The sequence below is a fragment of the Brienomyrus brachyistius genome, unplaced genomic scaffold (assembly GCF_023856365.1).
Source record: "Brienomyrus brachyistius isolate T26 unplaced genomic scaffold, BBRACH_0.4 scaffold27, whole genome shotgun sequence".
Classification (NCBI taxonomy): Eukaryota; Metazoa; Chordata; class Actinopteri; order Osteoglossiformes; family Mormyridae; genus Brienomyrus; species Brienomyrus brachyistius.
Genome location: NW_026042306.1, coordinates 2,042,352 through 2,063,185, shown reverse-complemented (window position 1 = coordinate 2,063,185; position 20,834 = coordinate 2,042,352). Strand labels below are relative to the sequence as shown.

At 41.8% G+C, this 20,834-nt stretch overlaps 2 protein-coding genes across 2 annotated transcripts; both read right to left on the bottom strand.

Moving 5' to 3' along the window:
- Positions 1–167: 167 nt before the first annotated feature.
- LOC125720958 (acyl-coenzyme A thioesterase 1-like) lies at positions 168–3,243 on the bottom strand. Its single transcript, XM_048996877.1, has 3 exons — positions 1,907–3,243; positions 1,424–1,626; positions 168–1,041 (listed from the first exon to the last, which is right to left on the bottom strand). The coding sequence occupies exons 1-3, from the start codon at positions 2,421–2,423 to the stop codon at positions 442–444; spliced, it is 1,320 nt and encodes a 439-aa protein (XP_048852834.1). The 5' UTR covers positions 2,424–3,243; the 3' UTR covers positions 168–441.
- An 8,526-nt stretch (positions 3,244–11,769) lies between these two features.
- Positions 11,770–19,555, bottom strand: LOC125720901 (protein phosphatase 1 regulatory subunit 14B-like). Its single transcript, XM_048996812.1, has 4 exons — positions 18,826–19,555; positions 13,023–13,103; positions 12,232–12,264; positions 11,770–12,097 (listed from the first exon to the last, which is right to left on the bottom strand). Exons 1-4 carry the CDS (start codon positions 19,012–19,014, stop codon positions 12,029–12,031), a joined length of 372 nt encoding a protein of 123 aa, XP_048852769.1. The 5' UTR covers positions 19,015–19,555; the 3' UTR covers positions 11,770–12,028.
- Positions 19,556–20,834: the final 1,279 nt, after the last annotated feature.

Genomic DNA, 20,834 nt, shown 5'->3' with positions numbered 1-20,834 from the left:
ACACGCACACAACGTGAATTCAAGCTGCTGTCAGTGGAATGCGGTTCCCAAGTGGCTCATCCTCTATCATGCTCCTACTGAATGTGCAAGCTCCCTCTCTGTTTGAGAGCAACACAGCATCACACACCAGCAGGGTAAAATTCATACAAAACAATAAAAACATGATGTTTTGGCTACATAGGACTATATTTATTACAATATGTAATTTTATTATAACTGACCAAGCAGACACCTCACAGTAAAGTATTAAAGTACTGCGTAATAATACAGATTTTTTTTTCCATGTAGGATTGGCATCTCAATTTGACCACTGAGCTGCAATAACATGGCATCATTATAAATGCTTTTCAAAAGCGATCAAGATAAAAGAATGTTACAAGCAAGTTGTGAATACTAATGTGCACGCAATAAGAAAGACAGTGTTGGTGACACATCCACATGTTACAATACAGCTTTATGGGAACCACTAGCAAGATGCTCCTGGAAAAACACCTGAATTCTTCTCCAAAGTTCCAAGTGTGCATCTGCATGGCCCTTTGCATTACCCCCATATGCCACAACTTTGCCTACAACAGGATGAATACCAAAAGGATAATGTGGCATGTAGGGAACTTCCAGGAAGTGGCCTGCCTTTGGATACTTTATAACCTCGAAGTTGTTTTTCCCGTGAACCTTCAGTCGTGTGGCAGCCTGCTCTGCAAAGAGGCAGCTGTTCCAATTTTTGTCATCCTCAGATGCCACAAGGAGGAACCTGCAACTGGCCCTTTCAACAGGGATAATGGTAGATCGACTTCTCTCTGCCATGGGGTCAGTCACAGACTCCCGCACATCCAGAATTCCAGGTTGTGCTAAGGTTATTTTGCTGAAATCAGGGATGAGTGGAGGGATGACCATGTCTTTGTAGTGCAAAGGTAACATGACATTGGCATTGCAGCCATTGATCCAAACAGTGGCAGACACACCAGGGAGCAATGAGGCTATTGACAAGGCCAGATCTGCACCTTTGGAGATTGAAATAATCCCAACTCCAGGACCTCTGACCTATTGTTGAAAGAACAAAACCACATCACATGACATTTAGAAAGAAACAGCTGTTTTTCTAAAGTGCAAGGTGCTGGTTTGCTCATCAGTGTACTTATATTTAATGTATTCGACAGGGCAGTGACTTCTCAGTCTTAAAAAAAAATATCAGTCTGTTATATATCTGAAAATATGTATTTAAGTTGACCTGTCAGAAAAATCTTACAAAAGGTTAACACAAAAATAGTTTGAAATTAACAATTCAATACTTTCTATCAATTTCTTTAAAGGCACGTTAAACGTAATGTCTCATATATGGTGTTGCAGAATTTACCAGGTATGCCAAAGCAAAATTATGCATATAGCCTATTAAAATATCGTGGCATACAGATTTTTCACCAACCTCAGGCTGACTCCGGAGAAACATCAGGGCTTCTTCAAAGTATTCCAGATCAAAATGGCTGACAGACTTGGGCAAATCGCCATAATTGTAGTACGCCAGACACAAAACCACATAGCCTTTGTTTGCTAGCAGGCTTCCCCGCGTCTCTGTCAAGCCACCACCGAATGTGTACAAATCAAGAACCCCTGGGAATGGACCAGGTCCTGATACACAGAAAAAGCAGTAATCAGATTACACCTCTCTCTCGGTGTCACAAGCCGTGACAAAACGTGTCTTGGGTGAGCCGATCACATGTAGACAGCCGAGACAACTGCGCTCAGTAATAGTGACCTGCATTTTCAGGTAATTCAAGAAGGCAAATTACCTGTCTTTTTAGTAATATTATTACGACAAAAGCTGTTAGCCAAATAAAATGAATTCGTGCCCCTGCTTATTAGCCATTTATATTCACAGACAAAAAGAAAGGCATTCGGGAAAACTAACCCGGTGGTACAAACAAGGTTCCCCGTATTCTTCCAACTTTTACGGGTAACCTGCGAGTTCCTTTCGCCATGAATCCTCTTTCCACAGTTTCACTTGCAAGTGCATGTCCCAAATCCGAGCCATTAATTACTTCGATATTGACCAGAAGGTAACTCGATGCGTCCTTAATCATAAGTCTGGAGCAGGGTTTTTCTGGCGTCATAGACCAGAACAGTCCCATAGGTTCAATGCCTGTGTAGCTGCCACCCAGAGAACTTGAGGTTCCTAAATCAACAGTACCGCTGAAGTCTGCGTTATATGCAGCAGATGACTTAAAAAGTACGCCTCTGTCATCAGTTAGCTTGGCTCTCAGCTCCACTCGCTGCTCCGGAATAAGACCGTCCACTTTTATTTGCAGCGGCTCATCAAAGAGACTCTTGCGGCTTGGAAGAATCTGCAAACGAGGCCGAAAATCCATTACAGTTGGTGTACTATAAAACGATCGACTAAAACGACGTAGTATTCTATAGATCCGCATCTTCAGAGCTAGCCTTCTTAACTCTTCTTCACGTGGAAAACCATTGGAGTGAAACAGTGTCCGTAATTTTGCTGCCCCTTTGCGACTTGGAAGTTTAATGCTTGCATTTTAGTCTCTGATGCAGCTTCTGTATTTCACCTTAGTAAAATTTTAAAAGGAGTTTTTACAAAAAGTATTCTTAAACTATGACAAGAAACGCTACAAATATTAATAAATGGACTTTGCATAATAAAAAATTATATACGCCCAATTAGAAAGTACCAGTATTGTTCAAAACTTTTCTCTTATTTTTCTTAAAAGAAAATGCAAACAAGCAAACAGTGAGCACGGCTCCACGGAGGGAGAGTGAGAAAAAAATAGTATAGCAAAGAAAGGAAGCATATGTTATTTATACATCTCATTATTATTATTAGTAGTAGTAGTATTTGAGTAAATGTTCCGATCTTATACGCATGAGCGTATATTAAAATTAAATATTCTCGTACCTGTCATTAGCCCTTATTTTTACAGTGTGTTGTATACGGAACAGACCAGGGAGACGGAGAATCGAGGGATTTATTGTAGCACGCACGCACAAACAAACAAAACGGACGTCACACTTCAATGTCCGGACTGGGGAAAACATACCTAACGCAGACTTAAATACATATGACTAATGACAGCAACACAAAACAGCTGGTACATACGGGGAATCCACACAAGGACACTGTGTAGTTGTTACTTGTTTTGGCTGGTAATAACTCATATAATTGCGCACTTGCACAGAAGCATCCCATCCATCCATCCATCCGTCCATTTTCCAAACCGCTTATCCTACTGGGTCGTGGGGGGTCCGTAGCTTATCCCGGAAGCAATGGGCACGAGGTAGGGAACAACCCAGGATGGGGGGCCAGCCCATCGCAGGGCATTGTAGTTCATCCATCCATCCATCCATCCATCCATCCATCCATCCATCCATTTTCCAAACCGCTTATCCCATTGGGTCGCGGAGGGTCCGGAGCCTATCCCGGAAGCAATGGGCACGAGGTAGGGAACAACCCAGGATGGGGGGCCAGCCTATCGCAGGGCATTGTAGTTCATTCCACCTGAAAAGATAAGTTACAACAACTTTATTTAAATTTAAAAGCTAAATTTAATCTGCTGAAATCTTTCAGAGGGTTCAATAAAACATTCAAGTTCGAGCAACTTGAAAAAAAAAGGTTTTTATGCTTAAATCATTTGAGTAAGCAAATTTCTTTAATTGTTTTGAGTAAACTCAACTTAGGAGGGTTTACAATGTGAGTTGACTTTAGCTTAACTTATTTTAAATATTTTATTTCCTAAAATTGGGTATACTTTACTCAAAAAATAATTTTAAATATACCCAAAAAAGTGAGTAAGCAAACTCACCTCATTTTATTTGAGTAAATTCTATGGGCTACTTTTTGAGTGCAGATTTCATTTGATTAATTCAGATTTTATTTAATACATGCAACAAAGTAAATGTTACACAGGAGCAGAAGGTAATTATTACATTTCCTTACATTTAACGTGTGATTGTTAAGGCTTATTAAGTAACTTTTAGTATTGCAGTTAAACTTACTTAGAAAATGCTTGCAAGAATTTTTTAAAGTAAATTCTACACAGCATTTTTTTCAGTTACCCTTACAACAACAGTGAAATACCATGTCACTGACTTTTTTTCAGATTTTTCAGAGGTGGGGCTCAAAGACTAAGCCTTCGGCTTGTGATCAGAAGGTCACTGGTTCATACCCAGCTTTAACAGAATAGTCAGATTTGTATGGGCCCTTGAGCAAAACCCTTCCAACTGAAAAGGAAACAACATGAGGCTCATGCTACCAAAGACACATGCATCATGCCTGGTTTCACCTTGCACAAGTTATTAAATATGGCCCTATCCTTAATTGGCACTGGGAATATTAAGCTTTACTTTACTCTTAAAAATGATACATTTACCAAAAAGAAGTGAGTGCAAAAATGTTGCCTTATTTAATTTGAGTAATTGAGTAATTTGAGTTCAAATTTACCCCCAAAAGAGAGTGCAAACTGTTACCACATTTTTGTAACAACCCATCCTATCCATCTCCCAGTATGACCAGTAGGGGTCGATGCTGGTCCTCTGCAGTCCTCCTGTTTTCTTCTCAGCTGTGTCATGTTCATAATCCAAACCCCTAATGTGGTAAATGTCAACATTTGCATTGAATCTGTCCCTTGTTAGTCCCAAATATACCTGCTTCTCAGTCCTATATTCTCCAGTCCTATATTTAACATCAGTCCTACTCTTGCCTGTACCCATCACCAAGTCAGTCTTCCTGTTTTGATCCCTCACAGTCTTGTTTGTTTCCCTGCTCCTGTTTTGTTACTAAAGCCCGTTTGTCTCCTGACACTTGCCCTGGAATCCTTCATCCCTCACAACATGACAGAATGACTGGGTTCTCCAAGTCACTTAGACACTATTCCTCAGAGTCCCTTATGTAAGGGGTGGGGAACCTGCTCCATGGAGGGCCCATGTGGGTGCAGGTTTTTGGGATGTACCCACACTGGCCCTCCATGGAACAGGGTCCCCATCCCTACCTCTGTCTGCATGATTTCCCCTATACCCAACCACCTTCCTCACCCTGAGCCTCTTGCCTGCTCATCTCAGTTGTTCAAGGTCAATCCACTAATTGATCCAATAAGTGATGTTGATCTGGAGGAGCTAGATGATTCTAGTGAGCTAGCAGCCCCCCCCCATGTGGATTGTTCCACCAGTGCCAACCCTATACAGGTTATTACAGAGCTGGAAGAGGAAGCAAATCCCGAGCTGATGCTGCTCAGGACACCTGGTTCTCTAGAGTCTGCTGGGGTCCCACTGCACATTTATTCTTCAGAGTCCGTGCTAATTCTTCTAGAGCCACTCCGCCTGTGAGCTGTAAAATTCTTTTCCCTTTTGGAAGCCTTCCTGTAGTGGACACTCAATCCTACTGTATGGAAAGTGCCTGATGTCAGAGCACTCTTCATGTGGGCAGAGGAGATCTAAGTGGGCCTCACCCCAGGCTTGTATCCCCAGGTGGCAGAGAAAATCAAACACTAGCTGGGGGACATGCAGTGGCTACTCGAGCATGTAGCCACTCAGCCTGCCGCTTTTCCGCAGTGTGGGGCTGCTCAGCCCGCTGCTGCTTGGCAGCATGAAGTCATTTATCTCTCTGTAGCTCACTGCCATTCAACCTGCCACCTCTTCGTAGCTCATCTCTGCTCAGCCTGCCAGTTCTCCACAGCTCAGCCCTCAGGTTTTCTGCAGCTCATCACAACTCCCAGCCCTGGCCAAAGGGGGAAGAATCAGAGGAAGTGGGCTGTGCCCATAGCTACCATTCCACCTGAACTGGTGCAGCCAGAGCCCTGGCTAGGGGAAGCCATGCTGTCCCTCCAGAGCCTGACCCAGGAAAGGCTGAGACTCCGCATCCAGAATCTGACCCCAGTGAGACTGCTGCTGTGCCTCCAGAGCCTGCCTTTGTCTCTGCTGCATCTCCAGAGTACATCTTCATCTTCGCTGAACCTCCAAAGTCTGTCTTTGCCTCTGCTGTACCTTCAGAACCTGGCCACACATTGGTCTGCTCCACCCAATCTTCCAGAATCTGGAGGGGCTTCACTCACTTCTCCCAAGCCTCTGTAGCCTGGCCTCGCAGTCTGATTCCCCGCTTGCTGACTGGGAAGGGGCCTTTATGCCCAGGTTCTAGGCTCCCAGCCCCGAGAGGGCCTCTTCGCTCATGCTCCAGGCTCCCAGCCCCAAGAGCATCAATTTACCCAAGTCCCAGGTTCCCAGCCCAAGAAACCACATCTGCACCTGGTCCCGCAGCAGCCATGTTGCCCGAACCTGACCCAGTAGATGCCATTCTGTCTCTGTTTGACTCCAGTGAGACCACTCCCCCAGTTGGAAGACTGTTCTGGGTTGTTTAGCCTGCTCTGCTTTGTCTGCCTTCTGGGAGGTAACACCAGTGGTTACTCCAGGAGCCCCAGTTGGGCCCTGCTAACCTCCAGGGACCCCAGTTGCACCTGTGAAATATGCAACTCTACAGCTACCACCTGGCCAGATGGGATTGATTGGAAAGATGCCCTTTCAGAAGATCTAGAGTGGGACCCCCTGGGCTTTCCCCTGAGTTCCACTCTGTGGGTGTCTACCTTAGCCTAAGACTTAGCCTTATCCAATCCCTGGTCCTGGGGTGCCCACTGATATTGGCTGGGGTCCAAGAGAGGGGCTGGCTAAGTCTCCTTCTCCCAAAGGGTGTGAAGGTGTGGCACCTTCTGATTGGAAGCACGCCTTCATAACGCCCATTTTCAAAAAAGGGGATAGAAGTAATTTGTCTAACTATAGGCCAATCAGTCTAACTTGTATAACTGGTAAAGTTATGGAGGCTATAATCAAAGAGAAAATGGTAGATTACCTGGACTCCAATAACATTTTGCGGGATAGCCAGCATGGATTTAGGAGAGGTAGATCCTGTTTAACAAATCTGTTGGAGTTTTTTGAGGAAGCTACTCAGGAAGTTGATGATAAGAAGGCCTATGATGTCATCTACTTAGATTTCCAAAAGGCTTTTGATGTTGTCCCCCACAAGAGGCTCCTACTTAAACTCAAAGCGACTGGTATTTTAGGTACCGTAGCGACCTGGATTGATAACTGGTTAACAGATAGGAAATAGCGAGTAGTTATAAGAGGCAAAATGTCACAGTGGGCCTGCGTTCATAGTGGGGTACCGCAGGGTTCGATTTTAGGACCACTATTGTTCCTAATTTACATAAATGATATGGATACCAATATATACAGTAAACTGGTGAAATTTGCAGATGACACCAAGGTGGGTGGTGTAGCAGATACTGAATTAGCGGCTCAGCAGCTACAGCGGGATCTTGATTTAATTAGTGACTGGGCCGATACCTGGAAGATGAAATTTAACATCGATAAATGTAAGGTACTCCATCTAGGGAGCAGAAATATAAAGTACAGGTATTTCATGGGTGTCACTGAAATAAAGGTAGCTGATCATGAGAAAGACCTTGGTGTGTATGTTGATGCTTCCATGTCCCATTCTCGCCAGTGTGGGGAAGCAATAAAAAAGGCAAATAGGATGTTGGGGTATATCTCCAGGTGTGTGGAGTTTAAGTCAAGGGAGGTAATGCTAAGATTATACAATTCCTTGGTGAGACCTCACCTAGAATATTGTGTGCAGGTTTGGTCACCATATCTTAAAAAGGACATTGTGGCCTTAGAAAAGGTGCAGTGTAGGGCCACAAAAATGATTCCTGGTCTTAGAGGAATGTCATACGAGGAACGGTTACTTGAGCTAAATCTGTTCAGTCTCAAGCAAAGGAGACTGAGGGGGGACATGATCCAGGTATATAAGATTCTAACAGGTTTGGATGCTGTTCAAGCAAATAGTTACTTCAGCATTAGTTTAAATACACGAACTCGTGGCCATAGGTGGAAATTAGCGGGAGAACATTTCAAGCTGGATTTAAGGAAGCACTTCTTTACACAGCGCGTAGTCAGAGTATGGAATAGCCTTCCTGATAATGTAGTGCAAGCTGAATCCTTGGGTTCCTTTAAATCAGAGCTAGATAAGATTTTAACGACTCTGAGTTATTAGTTTAGTTCTCCCCAAGCGAGCTTGATGGGCCGAATGGCCTCCTCTCGTTTGTATAGTTCTTATGTTCTTATGTAAGAGGGCACACCACCTGTTGCAGCTGCCCAGATTCCAACACATGCAACGCTGACCCAGACATCAGTCATGCAGTGGCCCAGAGGAAGGGACCTGAGGGCCACCCCTGCTGTCTCCTTGCTGCCATCTGTTCCACTGGTCCTCCAAGGCCCTTCGGTCCTGCAGTACACACAGATCCTGCCTCGCCTGTGGCTGGGCTTGGAAGGGTTCACATCCCAGGGTTGCTGCCCAGCCCTCAGGGTCTGGGAGACCCCCCGGCAATTCTCCGCTTCCTCCAGTCGTGCTTTGATGCCTGCCCTGTTACCCTGTCCTGTCTTCTTCCTTGGTTTGTGTCCCCTGTGGCTCCCTCTTATATTGTAACAAATGTAAGACTGGTTTTAAAGTGTAATGTAACAATTTATGTGCATTGTAAGTGCAATTTAATGAATGCAAGTGCCTAAGCACGAGTTTCATCAAAATAACCACCCCTTGCCTTTTTCACGACAGCACAGATTTACGGAATCCTTTCCAGCAATTTTTGGAAATAACTTGTGTCCAAACTCTCCAAGTGCCTTTTCAAACATGCAAACAGTTCTGTCTCATTTGTTACATGCTCATTTTACACTTTTTAATCCAACTTGTCCTGCTTCCAGTCATGAATACTCCAGTGATTTTGTTGTTTAGCCTATATTAGTTTTTCTTTCTTGTTAACACCACAAAGTAAAGGTTTTCTAGCAGCAACTCGACCATGCAGTCCAGCTGCTGTCAGTTTTTTCTTGAGAGATTTAGGTTTCCCTCTGTTCATATTAATCGCATTAAACGTGTAGTCATTTATTTGGGTTTGGTCCCAATCTCTTGTCTTTCTCAACTATACCTGTCCCATAAAGCGAAATTGCCGAATTTGCCCTGTTTCAGGATCCTGTGGCCTTCGCCCCTCTCCTTCCCCATGCTAATAAAAACAAATCAATATTGTGTGAGCGATGGAGTTTCTTTAGTTTGCAATGCCAAGGACTAAGTAAGTGAAATACAACAAAGTCTGTAACTTTCATTTTATTTCATTAATTGTTCAACTTCTTTCAAAGAAAAATGTAAAACTACAAGTTACAGTATTCGGTAACACTTCACTTGTAGGTTCACAAATACTTAGTAGTATCTCAGTTACTGCAGTGAACTACAAATCCATCCATCCATTTTCCAAACCGCTTATCCTACTGGGTCGCGGGGAGCCTATCCCGGAAGCAATGGGCACGAGGCAGGGAACAACCCAGGATGGGGGGCCAGCCCATCGCAGGGCACACTCACACACCATTCACTCACGCATGCACACCTACGGGCAATTTAACAACTCCAATTAGCCTCAGCATGTTTTTTGGACTGTGGGGGGGAATCCGGAGAACCCAGAGGAAACCCCACGATGACATGGGGAGAACATGCAAACTCCACACACACGTGACCCAGGCGGAGACTCGAACCCGGGTCGTGAGGCAACAGTGCTAACCACTGCACCACCATGCCGCCCCCTTCTTTGTTTATATGTATGAAAGTCCATAAGTTGAAAGTTCGGAAGTAGAGGTGCATCTATAATTCTATATTTTCTCAGAAAAAACACAATTTAACATATGCAAATGAATAGTAACACAAAAAATAAGAATTTAATCTGTTTTAAGAATTTCATCATCTAAAAAGTTACTAATTTCTTGGATGGCTAGATAAACTGTGCTTTGGTTCCCAAAACTCTCCTTAGGACGTCACACTAGTCATTGTATGTATTCATTAAATTTCTCCATCGGCTTTTAATTAATTAACTTGTTAAATAACTCAGTGGGGTATTGAATAACCAAATAAGGTTGGGTAGTGGTTCATTAAAAAAATACATGGTGTATTGGACGGTTGCTACAAATACTATGGTGATTTTAGGAGATACTTTGAAATGGCTAACATATATAGAATTAGGCACTGACAAAAAAAGTAGTAAAATAAAATTATAATTTGTTGGGGGGAGGAGGAGAGCATTGTGGGTTGGAACTCAGAATGTTGCTGGTTCAGATCCCATGGTCAGAAGAGACTCGAGCTGACCCTACTGTTTCCTCTATGCCAGTTTCATGAGGTGGCCTGAGATGCTTTTCCAGCTGTCCTGAAGGAGGTCCCACATATGCTGAGCACTCAGTGGCTGCTTTTCCTTCACTCTCTGGTCAGACACCTTCAAAACCCTACACTCTAACCCTAACCCTACAGTCTCAGTGTCACGCCCAAGCCCGTACGATCCTCGTGTGTGCCACGCCCCCTGATTATCCATGTGTGCTTCCCTGATCGTACCCAGCTGTGTCTAGTTATTTTGCTCCGTCTTGTATATTTCAGTCCGCGTCTTGCCCTGGTTCCTTGTCTGTCATTGATGTTAGTTGTCGTCTGATGTTTTCTGCCCCGAGTCCTTTGATTAAACCCCTAGTTTTGCCCTGTATTCTGCCTGCCTGACCTTGCCTGCCTGCCTGTCTGTGTGCCTTACCCGCTGTCAGCGAACACAACACTCAGAAGCACTCTGCTGGCACAGCTGATGAAAGATGGAAAAAGTTCAAAGCATCCTTTTTCTTCAGAATATATATTTATATAATTATTCCTCCCCCCCAAAAAATCCCCCTGGCCCACCCAATTATAGGCAGCTGGAATCAGGCCTGGAAAACAGACAAGTACATATTTAATCACCACCATGGCCCATCTGTCGTATGTAGACAAGTTTCAGATTATTGTAGGAGTAATACCTGAATTTTAATTGGTTGAATTGAGCTTTTAAGTTATACCCTGTCGCGCTTCTGGATAACCTGACATTCTCTGGCTCATCATTACGCAGTACAAGGCAGTACCTTTCAAACAAAAATGTTTGTAAAATTCATTTTGGATCCACACCACTTTTTTTCTATTAACAATGAACAATAACTGTAAATTCAAAGTAGGATTAAGAACAGTCAGGATTTATCAGAGAGAGTACCATGATTACCTCAAGAAACAAACAATTGCAATTGTAATGGAATTCAACAGTGCTAAAAATGTACTCCTAATGAAACCAATTAAAAAAACAATAATTAAATAAAACTCCTATGAAGAAAAAAAGAGAGATGTCAATTTGTGCTCACAGACCCACTGCCGTTGTTTGTACTATAATCAGAGACTGTGATTTGGCAGAGCAGCAGTACCAGGCAGTACTGAAGCTAAGCTCTAGCTGTGACCCTCCTCCCCACGCCCAGTCACTAAGGGACCTGGAACGGCAGCTGTGTATGCCACTGTACTATATTTCATAGGGACAATAAGGCCACTGAGTCTAAAGGTTCCTCCAGCATTTCCTTTTTTGTTGCTTTCTGCAACATAAACCTTCATTCAACATTCTACACGGCTTTAATCATCAATATAAGAGTGGAAATAAAATCTGACAAAAACAAGTGTGTTTTAATTTTAACTACTACTGGACCACTTCGTTTACCTAGAAAGCGGGCTTTTTAAAAATGTTTGCACCACAGAGCCAAAGAAAGAATGTAAAGCTAATTTTGGCAATGATGTAACCTACCCATAATAGTTTTTTTAACACATTATGGAATACTTTGGAAAAATTACTTTTCCTTGCTGGATTATAGGACATACTGGAATATGATGCATGAAGCAAGAAAGACTTCTCACATTTGTTTATTGACAAAAAAAAACAAAAAATGTATAACAGAAAGATTCATCATGGCCGATCAACATTAACAGAATGACTGTCTGATAGTTCACTTTGAGACCCACACTGACTCATGACGGTTTTAGAGCAATCTGTGGTCTTGACAGAAACAGGATAAGCAAAGACCATGCAGACAGTCCAAATCAGCATCTTCTGTCCAGAAAAGGGTCTAGTGGAGGTCAAGGCATTTACGGTGGCCCTAAAATCGGCCCCCTCTAATCCGCTCACTTTTTCAAGGTTACTGACATCTTGCGAAGTCCCTTCATTCGATACAGCAGTCCATTGATGAACTCCTAGCAGGAACAAAAGACTCCTTTTTGAAAGAGCTCAAACAATATAGAACAGGGCAGAGAAATAACCTCCATTATCACAGCTCCCATAAAAAACATAAAGTCATAAATACTGTTGCAATGTTGTATACCCTTACCTCTTTTGGCTTTGCACATTCTTGAAGAAGTTCCTGGGAAGATATTGCAAACAAATTTATGCAGAAGTGAATAAAAACTTAAGTGCATGAATGAAATGGGATGGATCCTGATTGGCTGGTGATCTCTGTGAAAAAGGAATGGGATGGATCGTGATTGGGTGGTAATCTCTGTAAAAATGGTATTGGAATTATACCGATTGGCTGGTGATCTCTGTTAAAATGGAATTGGAAGGATATTGATTAGCTAGTGATCTCCGTGAAAGTGGAGTGGTATGGATACTGATGACTGATGAGGGATTGCATGATAGTGATTGGATGGTGATTCCTGTGAAAATCAAATTGGAAGGATACTGATTGGCTGGTGGGGGCGGCATGGTGGCGCAGTGGTTAGCACTGTTGCCTCACACCTCTGGGACCCGGGTTCGAGTCTCCGCCTGGGTCACATGTGTGTGGAGTTTGCATGTTCTCCCCATGTCGTTGTGGGGTTTCCTCCGGGTACTCTGGTTTCCCCCCACAGTCCAAAGACATGCTGAGGCTAATTGAACTTGCTAAATTGCCCATAGGTGTGCATGTGTGAGTGCACGGTGTGTGAGTGTGCCCTGCGATGGGCTGGCCCCCCATCCTGGCTTGTTCCCTGCCTCGTGCCCATTGCTTCCAGGATAGGCTCCAGATCCCCCACGACCCAGTAGGATAAGTGGTTTGGAAAATGGATGGATGGATGATTGGCTGATAATCTCTATGAATATGGAATGAGAAGGATACAGATTGATGCAGGGCCTGATGACTCTTACTTGCAGTCTTGATCGTTGCTCAGTATCTGGCAGCTCAAGCAGCTCATCTATGTCAATCTCTAACTGTGGTATGTCATCCTCCTAGAGACACAAGCAGAAAACACCCTTTAATGAGGAAATGGTTATACAGGGGAACATTTTTATTATTGGACAGACACATCAGAGAGAACAGCAATTATACTATAGCTGCATTCAAATACATGTCAATCAAGCACATTCTTTATGGATGTGAAGTTAATGGGCTGTGTGGCCATTTTTCTATCTGTAAAATGAAAAATTTTGTAGATTAAAAGGGTACTGAAACAATTTAGCATAACATTAGAAAGACAAAGCTCTGTTTTGTCCTGATTAGTAGAACAGTTGGTACTCATAATTAGTCATTTTAATTAGTCAATTTACTTAGTAATTTTTTATGAATTTTATGTAGTTTTTGAGGTTTCTGCACTTACTGTTCATTTAGTGTGATACTACAAAATATAACTTAGAACACTCATACTTTACACATGGAAATGGAACAATATCCTTTCAAGGACAAACCATTGGCAATCCTGCTGATATCTGAACTTAGAACACTTATGGTGTAATATTGCAGAAGGACATGCTGTTAACTATTAGGCTCTTATGAAAAGTAGTTGCAGAAGTAAATGTATGGGTCTTGTTTTAACACAGATAAGAGTTAAGCCAGAGACTTTTGGAATGAGAAAAAGAATATCCTGAGAGAGAGAGAGAGAGAGAGAGAGAGAGAGAGAGAGAGAGAGAGAGAGCGAGAGAGAGAGATAGATAGATAGATAGATAGATAGATGGATAGATAGATAGGACTTATTAAAGTAAAAACTGCCAACTAATACTCAATTAGTATTACTAATATTTCTAGACTCCTGTCTTAACTCTTTCTATATACTGTCTGTTTTAGTCCAGACTGTTTTTTATGAATTGTACCCAAGACAGAAAGATTCAGTTGCATCTCTCTGATGGCAATTCAAGTAACCATGGCAACGCATGTCCCAATATTTCTCTGTATATTTGCCCAAATACCACCTAATGTAATACTGCTGATTTTTCATCTGAATTTACAGCATGGATACTTACGCTAGGTTTATTTTTGTAATGAGGGTTTTCTTTTTTTTCTCAAAAAGTATACATCAAAAAGGATATATAGTCATTGACTATTATATATAAGAAAATATTCCATTTCTTTACCTGGAATTATCTCAAATGTGTAGAATTACCAAATAAGGGTGCAAACAAAACAAGTTAATCTTCACAAGTAAATTTGGACTGCGAATTATTGCTATATATATATATATATATATATATATATATACCAGTTCTGTATTATTATACTAAATATTTCCAAAAATTAAGCCATTGTGAAATGTATTAAGTTGCGTAATGAAAGACCCATGCCAGTAGGGGCAGTGTTGGGCTCTGTGGGTCAGGAATCTTTACCGGTGTCTGGAGGGTCACTGGTTTGAATCCCATAGTCGGCAGGGTGATCATATCACTGTTGGGCCCATAAGCCTAAATAATGCTTCAGGGGAGCCCACTTTGCCCTCACCTGTATGCGTGTCTCACAGGAGAGCATGATAGGAGATGTGAAATTCTTGTGTACTTGTACACATGGGAGCTTGATTGAACTTTATGGCCTGACAGGACATGTTTGAGTCCAAAGCCCTATTCTGTTTCATAACAGTTTTAAATGTCATAATTCATAAACATGTAGTGTTTCATTTACATTCAGTTTACTTTTTAAACAAATTGTACCAATATTTACGCAATTGCTCCTATACTGAATGTTTCACAAATGTGTTAATATATGAGTAAATTATACTAAATGTATAACCTCTCAATTTAAAAAATGAAAAACAATCACTTCAAAAAGCCGTTATACTGAGAAAAGAAAGTGAGGAATTGGATTGTACCTATTGGATTATATGTTAATCCTGAATAATACTGTGAGTTCGCAGAGGCTTTGAAATAGCTGTCCTGGCAGTATGAGAGGGACAAAATAAGAGAATGTACCAATAAATTAAGTATCATTAGTCATTCCCATAAGTGTTTTTGCATAAATTCATATTAATTTTATTGGCCTGGCAACATTCAGCATTCTGTGCTGAAGAACAGCTCCAACTTCACTGTCACACCCTTTGTTTGTGGGTCACCCTGTTTCTGGGTAATGAATATACTGCCATATGAATGCCACCGACGTGGTTCAAGAACATGCTAAGACCTGGAGGGAGTTCAGCTGTATCAGATCATCCATCTTCCATACCCGCTTGTCCTGTGCAGGGTTGTGGGTGGTCCAGAGTCAATCCCAGAAGCTACAGACACAAGGCAGGGAAAAGCCCAGAAGAGGCCAGCTCATGGCAAGGAGCTCACACCAGTCACACCTATGGGCAATTTGGTAACTCCAATTAACCTCAGCAACTATTTAGACTGTGGGGGGAATCCAGAGGAAACCCCACGATGACACAGAGAGAACATGCTCCACACATGTCTCTTGGTGGAGACTCAAACCCCAGACCCAGAAGCAAGAGGCAACGAAACCACTGTAGCAGCATGCCACCCCCTCAACTAGACCACTGTGAGCAACATATGGTGATATGTCTTTAAATTTCAAATACGCAAATGTAGGGAGCCCTTCAGATGTCGCGGTAGAAAAAAATCATTTTTAGTAATCCGTGTGCTCGAGTTAATAATTCATGCTCTCTATAGCCGTGGCCCAAAGTTTTGGGAATGACACAAATATTAATCTTCACAAAGTCTGCTGGTCCTGTTTTTATGACGGCAATTTTGCATATCCATAATGCTATTAAGAGTGATAAGATGAATTTCAATTAATTGCAAAGTCCCTCTTTGCCATGAAACTGAACTTAATCCCAAAAAACTCATTTTCACCGCATTTCAGCCCTGCCATAAAAGGACCTGCTCATTTCATCATTTCAGTGATTCTCATGTTAACACAGGTGAGAGTGTTGACGAGGACAAGGCTGGAGATCATTCTGTCATGCCAGTTGATTTATAATAGCAGACTGGATGCTTTAGAAGGAGGGTGATGCTTGAAATCATTGTTCTTCCTCTGTTAACCATGGTTACCTGCAAGGAAACACGTGCAGTCATCACTGCTTTGCACAAAAAGGGCTTCACAGGCAAGGATATTGCAGCTAGTAATTGGGATATTGCACCTAAATCAACCATTTATCGTATCATCAAGAACTTCAAAAAGAGAAGTTCAATTGTTGCGAAGAAGGCTTCAGGGTACCTAAGAATGTCCAGCAAGCGCTAGAACCATCTCCTAAAGTCGATTCAGCTGTGGGATCGGGGCACCACCAGTGTAGAGCTTGCTCAGGAATGGCAGCAGGCAGGTGTGAGTGCATCTGTATGCAGTGTGAGGCAAAGACTTTTGGAGGATGGCCTGGTGTCAAGAAGGGCAGCAAAAAAGTCAGTTCTCTCCAAGTCATGGACAGACTGATATTCTGCAAAAGGTACAGGGACTGGACTACTGAGGACTGGGGTAAAGTCATTTTGTTTGATGAATCCCTTTTCTGATTCTTTGAGGCATCCGGAAAAATGTTTGCCAAGAGAAGAAAAAGTGAGTGCTACCATCAGTCCTGTATCATGTCAGCAATAAAGCACCCTGAGACCATTCATGTGTGGGGTTGCTTCTCGGCCAATGGAGTGGGCTCACTCACAATTTTGCCTAAGAATACAGCCATGAAAAAAGAATGGTACCAAAACAACTTCAGAGAGCAACTTCTCCCAACCACCCAAGAACAGTTTGGTGACGAACAATACCTTTTCCAGCAGGATGGAGCTCCGTGCAATAAGGCAAAGTGGGAACAAAACATCAACATTTTGGGTCCGTGGCCAGGAAACCCCCAAAATCTTAATCCTATTGAGAACTTGTCAATCCTCAAGAGGCGGGTACACAAACAAAAACCCACAAATTCCGACAAATTCCAAGTTTTGATTATGCAAGAATGGGCTACCATCAGTCAGGAATTGAAGTTCACTGACAGAATGCCAGAGTGAATTGTAGAGGTCTTGAAAAAGATATTGATTCATTGCATAAACTTAATGTAATTGTCAATAACAGTCATTGACATATGAAATTCTTGTAATTATACTTCAGTATACCATAGAAACATCTGACAGAAAGATCTACAAACACTGAAGCAGCAAACGACGAAAACCAATACTTCATTCTCAAAACTTTTCGGCTGTAGTTAGTAATGCATACACTCGAGTTAGTAGGGCACGGATTACTAACTCGAGAGCACGTACTTACGGAGCCCTATGGAGCCCCTAAGATGTCATGATAGAAAAACATATTATGCTGTCGAGCTACTCATACAGGTGGAGCGGTAGTGCAGTGGCTAGTGCTACTGCCTCATGGCAAGAAGGTCCTGGGTCTCGTCCTGTCCCGGGTCCTTTCTGTGTGGAGTTCACATACCCTCCCCGTGTTCATGTGGATTTTTGCCAATTTCCTCCCACTGTCAGGGTCAGCTCTTGTCAGTCTTTGAGTTTTTCCTTGCTTCCAGTCAGCCGCATGGCTCAGCTCGTTGAGCATGTGGTTATCTGTAAACCCTTCTGTCTTATGTTCGAATCTCACTTCTTCTGTTTTTATGTTTTGTTCCTAAGGTTTCTTTTGTATTAGTATTAGTCTTGTGGTTTGTGTTCGGTTTTGGTTTCTTGCTTTGAGCCTTAGTTGTGTTTTATCAGTTTTTGTTATTCCCAGCGTTAGATTCTGTTTTTCCTATTTCTTTGTTAGCTCTTAGTTTTTCTGTTTAGTTACCTGAAGTTAATTTGTTTCACTTGTGACCTGTTTTACCAAACCTTGTTGATTGATCTCACCTGCCCTTTGTTAGTCTGTTCAGTTCCCTAGTTGTTTGTAGTTTTTGTTGGATGTCAATGAATGTTGGTTGTAGTTTTGCTGTTTGCTATATGGCAGGTACTGTAGGCCTTCCTTCCTTCATTAAATCGGCCCTGTGTTGGTGACTGCCCTGGGATAGTTCCCGCCTATGCTCTTTGTTCCCGGGATAGGCTCTGGTCCCGTCGCCCCCACAACCCCAGCTGGGATTAAGTGGTTTCAGAAAATGGATGGATGGAGTGACTCATATGTGCTCTCCAGTTAGTAATTTGTACTCTTGAGTTACAGTAATCACCACTCAACATGAATTACTAACCCGAGAGCACGTGATTAGTAACTCAAGTACAAGATAACAATTTTTTTCTACTGTGACACCACCTATGAGCAAATAAACAGTGAAAATATCTTTGTCGGTAATATTTAAAATTCAGGCCTTGTATTCCATTATTAAATGATAAGAGTGCACTCTTATTGATCCCATGAGAAATTATTTTGCATACAGCAGCAAACTGCATAAACTGCTGAGATACAAACATACTGTCCAAAAACAAACAGCCAAGAGTTTACACTGAGAATCAAAAATATTGTGCATGAAATAAATATAACTTGATGGTCCATGTACAATTTATATTGTAATAGTTGTTCTGTGGTGTATTTGAAGAACTTCAATTATCAGCACTGGTCTTCAGATAAAACATATTTAAAAATATCTACATATCATTTAAATATCTAAATGAATCTGCAAGTAAAATAACTACAATATTTATGTTATGGAAAGATTTCTAAAATAATTGGATGTGTTTCTATTACTTCACCGTATCTTTAAGCAGCATCCTTCACAGACTTCCTTAAATATGTTTAATTGTATAATTGTAAAATACATTGCAATCATTCCTGTGCTTGTCCTGAGCACAGGCCTGGCTGTGTGCTTACCTCACAGTCATAGAGCAGGTGGAGCTGGCCCTCTATCCACTCCTCAATGTCCAGCCTTTTTTGCAGGTCCTTGCGGTTGTACTTGACTGTCAGCTTGACGAGTGTGCACCGGGGACACTCCTCATCCTCCTTCTCCTTTTCCTGGGTGTGGAACATCACTCTGGGCTGAGAGCTCGCCTCCGATGTCATGCTTGTTGAGTCCCTTGGGAAACAGCAGAGGAAACTGAGAATCCTCCCTCGCTCTCCTCCGAGTTCCTCTCAAACTGTTGTTTTTCTCCTTTCCCTCCTCTCTCCATCCCCCGCTCACTTGCTCCTTGTTCTTTATGAAGGATGCTAATAAAAGGATCTTGTGTGTGTTACGAATAGAGAACAAAGAGCTATCAGATAGTCGGGGTAGAAGAGAAAGGATCAGGATGATGACATTTTAACCTATGAAAAAATTATATAAATGGAGTAATGAATTAAGATTATTAAATGTCATTAAATGTCAGAGAGTAACTAAGAAATGTGTTGTCACTGAAAGCAGTGAATTTAACTGATGCTTTATCTGCACGTACTTTTTGAAATAGCTGCACGACCAACCTGAGCTTGATATGCAGTCAAAAGATAGTAAAAGTAGAAAAGTATCCCTCTCTATCCACTGTGTGAAGTTTGCACATCTACACATTTATTTACTTTCACATTTACTATTGCATTCACATCTATTTACTAATCCGATCAAAATTAAGGAAAAAGAGACATTTTTGTAATATGCAAAGTCAAAGCTTATCTGAATTCAAAGTTATTTTAACATGAATAGAAGACACGTATTTTAATCATATTTCATCAGTGAAAGCTATGCCATGTCACAGAATAAATGGTTTAAACAAGAAATTTGAAGTAGGTATGCGATCAAAATTAGAGAACGGTTGATTTTTATTTTATTTTTTTTAAAAAAGCTTACAAATGAATTCTGTCAACTTTTTTTTTAATGGTTACAACTTTCAGAAATTTATAGTTAGAGACCCTTGCTTTCAATAACTGGCACATCAGCAGCAGGCAGGTACATAAATCCCCATCTGAACCAACTAAATTAAACTTGATTTCATCACTGAAATGAACTTTGGACCAGTTCTCCTCTGTCCAAACAGCATACTCCTCGGCAAGGGGCTAGGGTAGTCTTTTCATTCTTCTTGCTGATGAGCGGCTCGGTCACTGTGAAGTGGGCTTTTAGTCCATATTGTTCCAGACAGCAAGACCCTGTCAAGACAAATTCTTGCCCTGTCCAGAACTGATTTGGCGAGCAATTCCAGTTACAGTGTTGGACTGGTCCCCCACTGAAAGTTTCCCTATCATCCTGTTCCTTTGCACACTCGTCTTATGTGGGTGACCAGGCAGTTTATGAGACTTGAATGGCTCAGTTTCTTTGTACAGCTTCAGTATTCAAGAAATGAAGCTCATGGAATGACTATAACTCTCTCTGAATAGCTAAGAGGGTCATCTTTTCAGCCTTCATCTGAACAACCTGACATCACAAAATGTGTCACCTTAGAGAGGCTCACCACCTTGCAAAACCCCTACCAATGTTGCCAAGTAGATTGGGTTGTCAGATATAAGATTTGATCCAAAAACCAAGCAAAAAAAAAAAAAAAAGCAAGCAAATCGTTCTCTAATTTTGATCGCATTTCTTTTTCTGTTTAAACTGTTTGTTTACTTTTGTGATGTGGGTTAGTTTTCACCAATGAAATACCATTAAAATGCACTTATTCAGATTTAAATAACTTTAAATTCAGATAAGCTGTGACTTTGTATGTTACGAAAGCGTCTCTTGTTCTCTAATTTTAATCGTCACTGTATTTATTTGTTTGTTTATTAATTTGGCAGACACTATTGTTCAGGCAAACTGCTGTCTCTAAATTGCGCACTGTATATACCGTGCAATTGACTGGCATCCTGTTCAGGCTTTCCCAGCCTTGCTCCATATGCTTCCCGGCTTAAGCTTCAGTACTGCATGAGATAAATAAAAGATA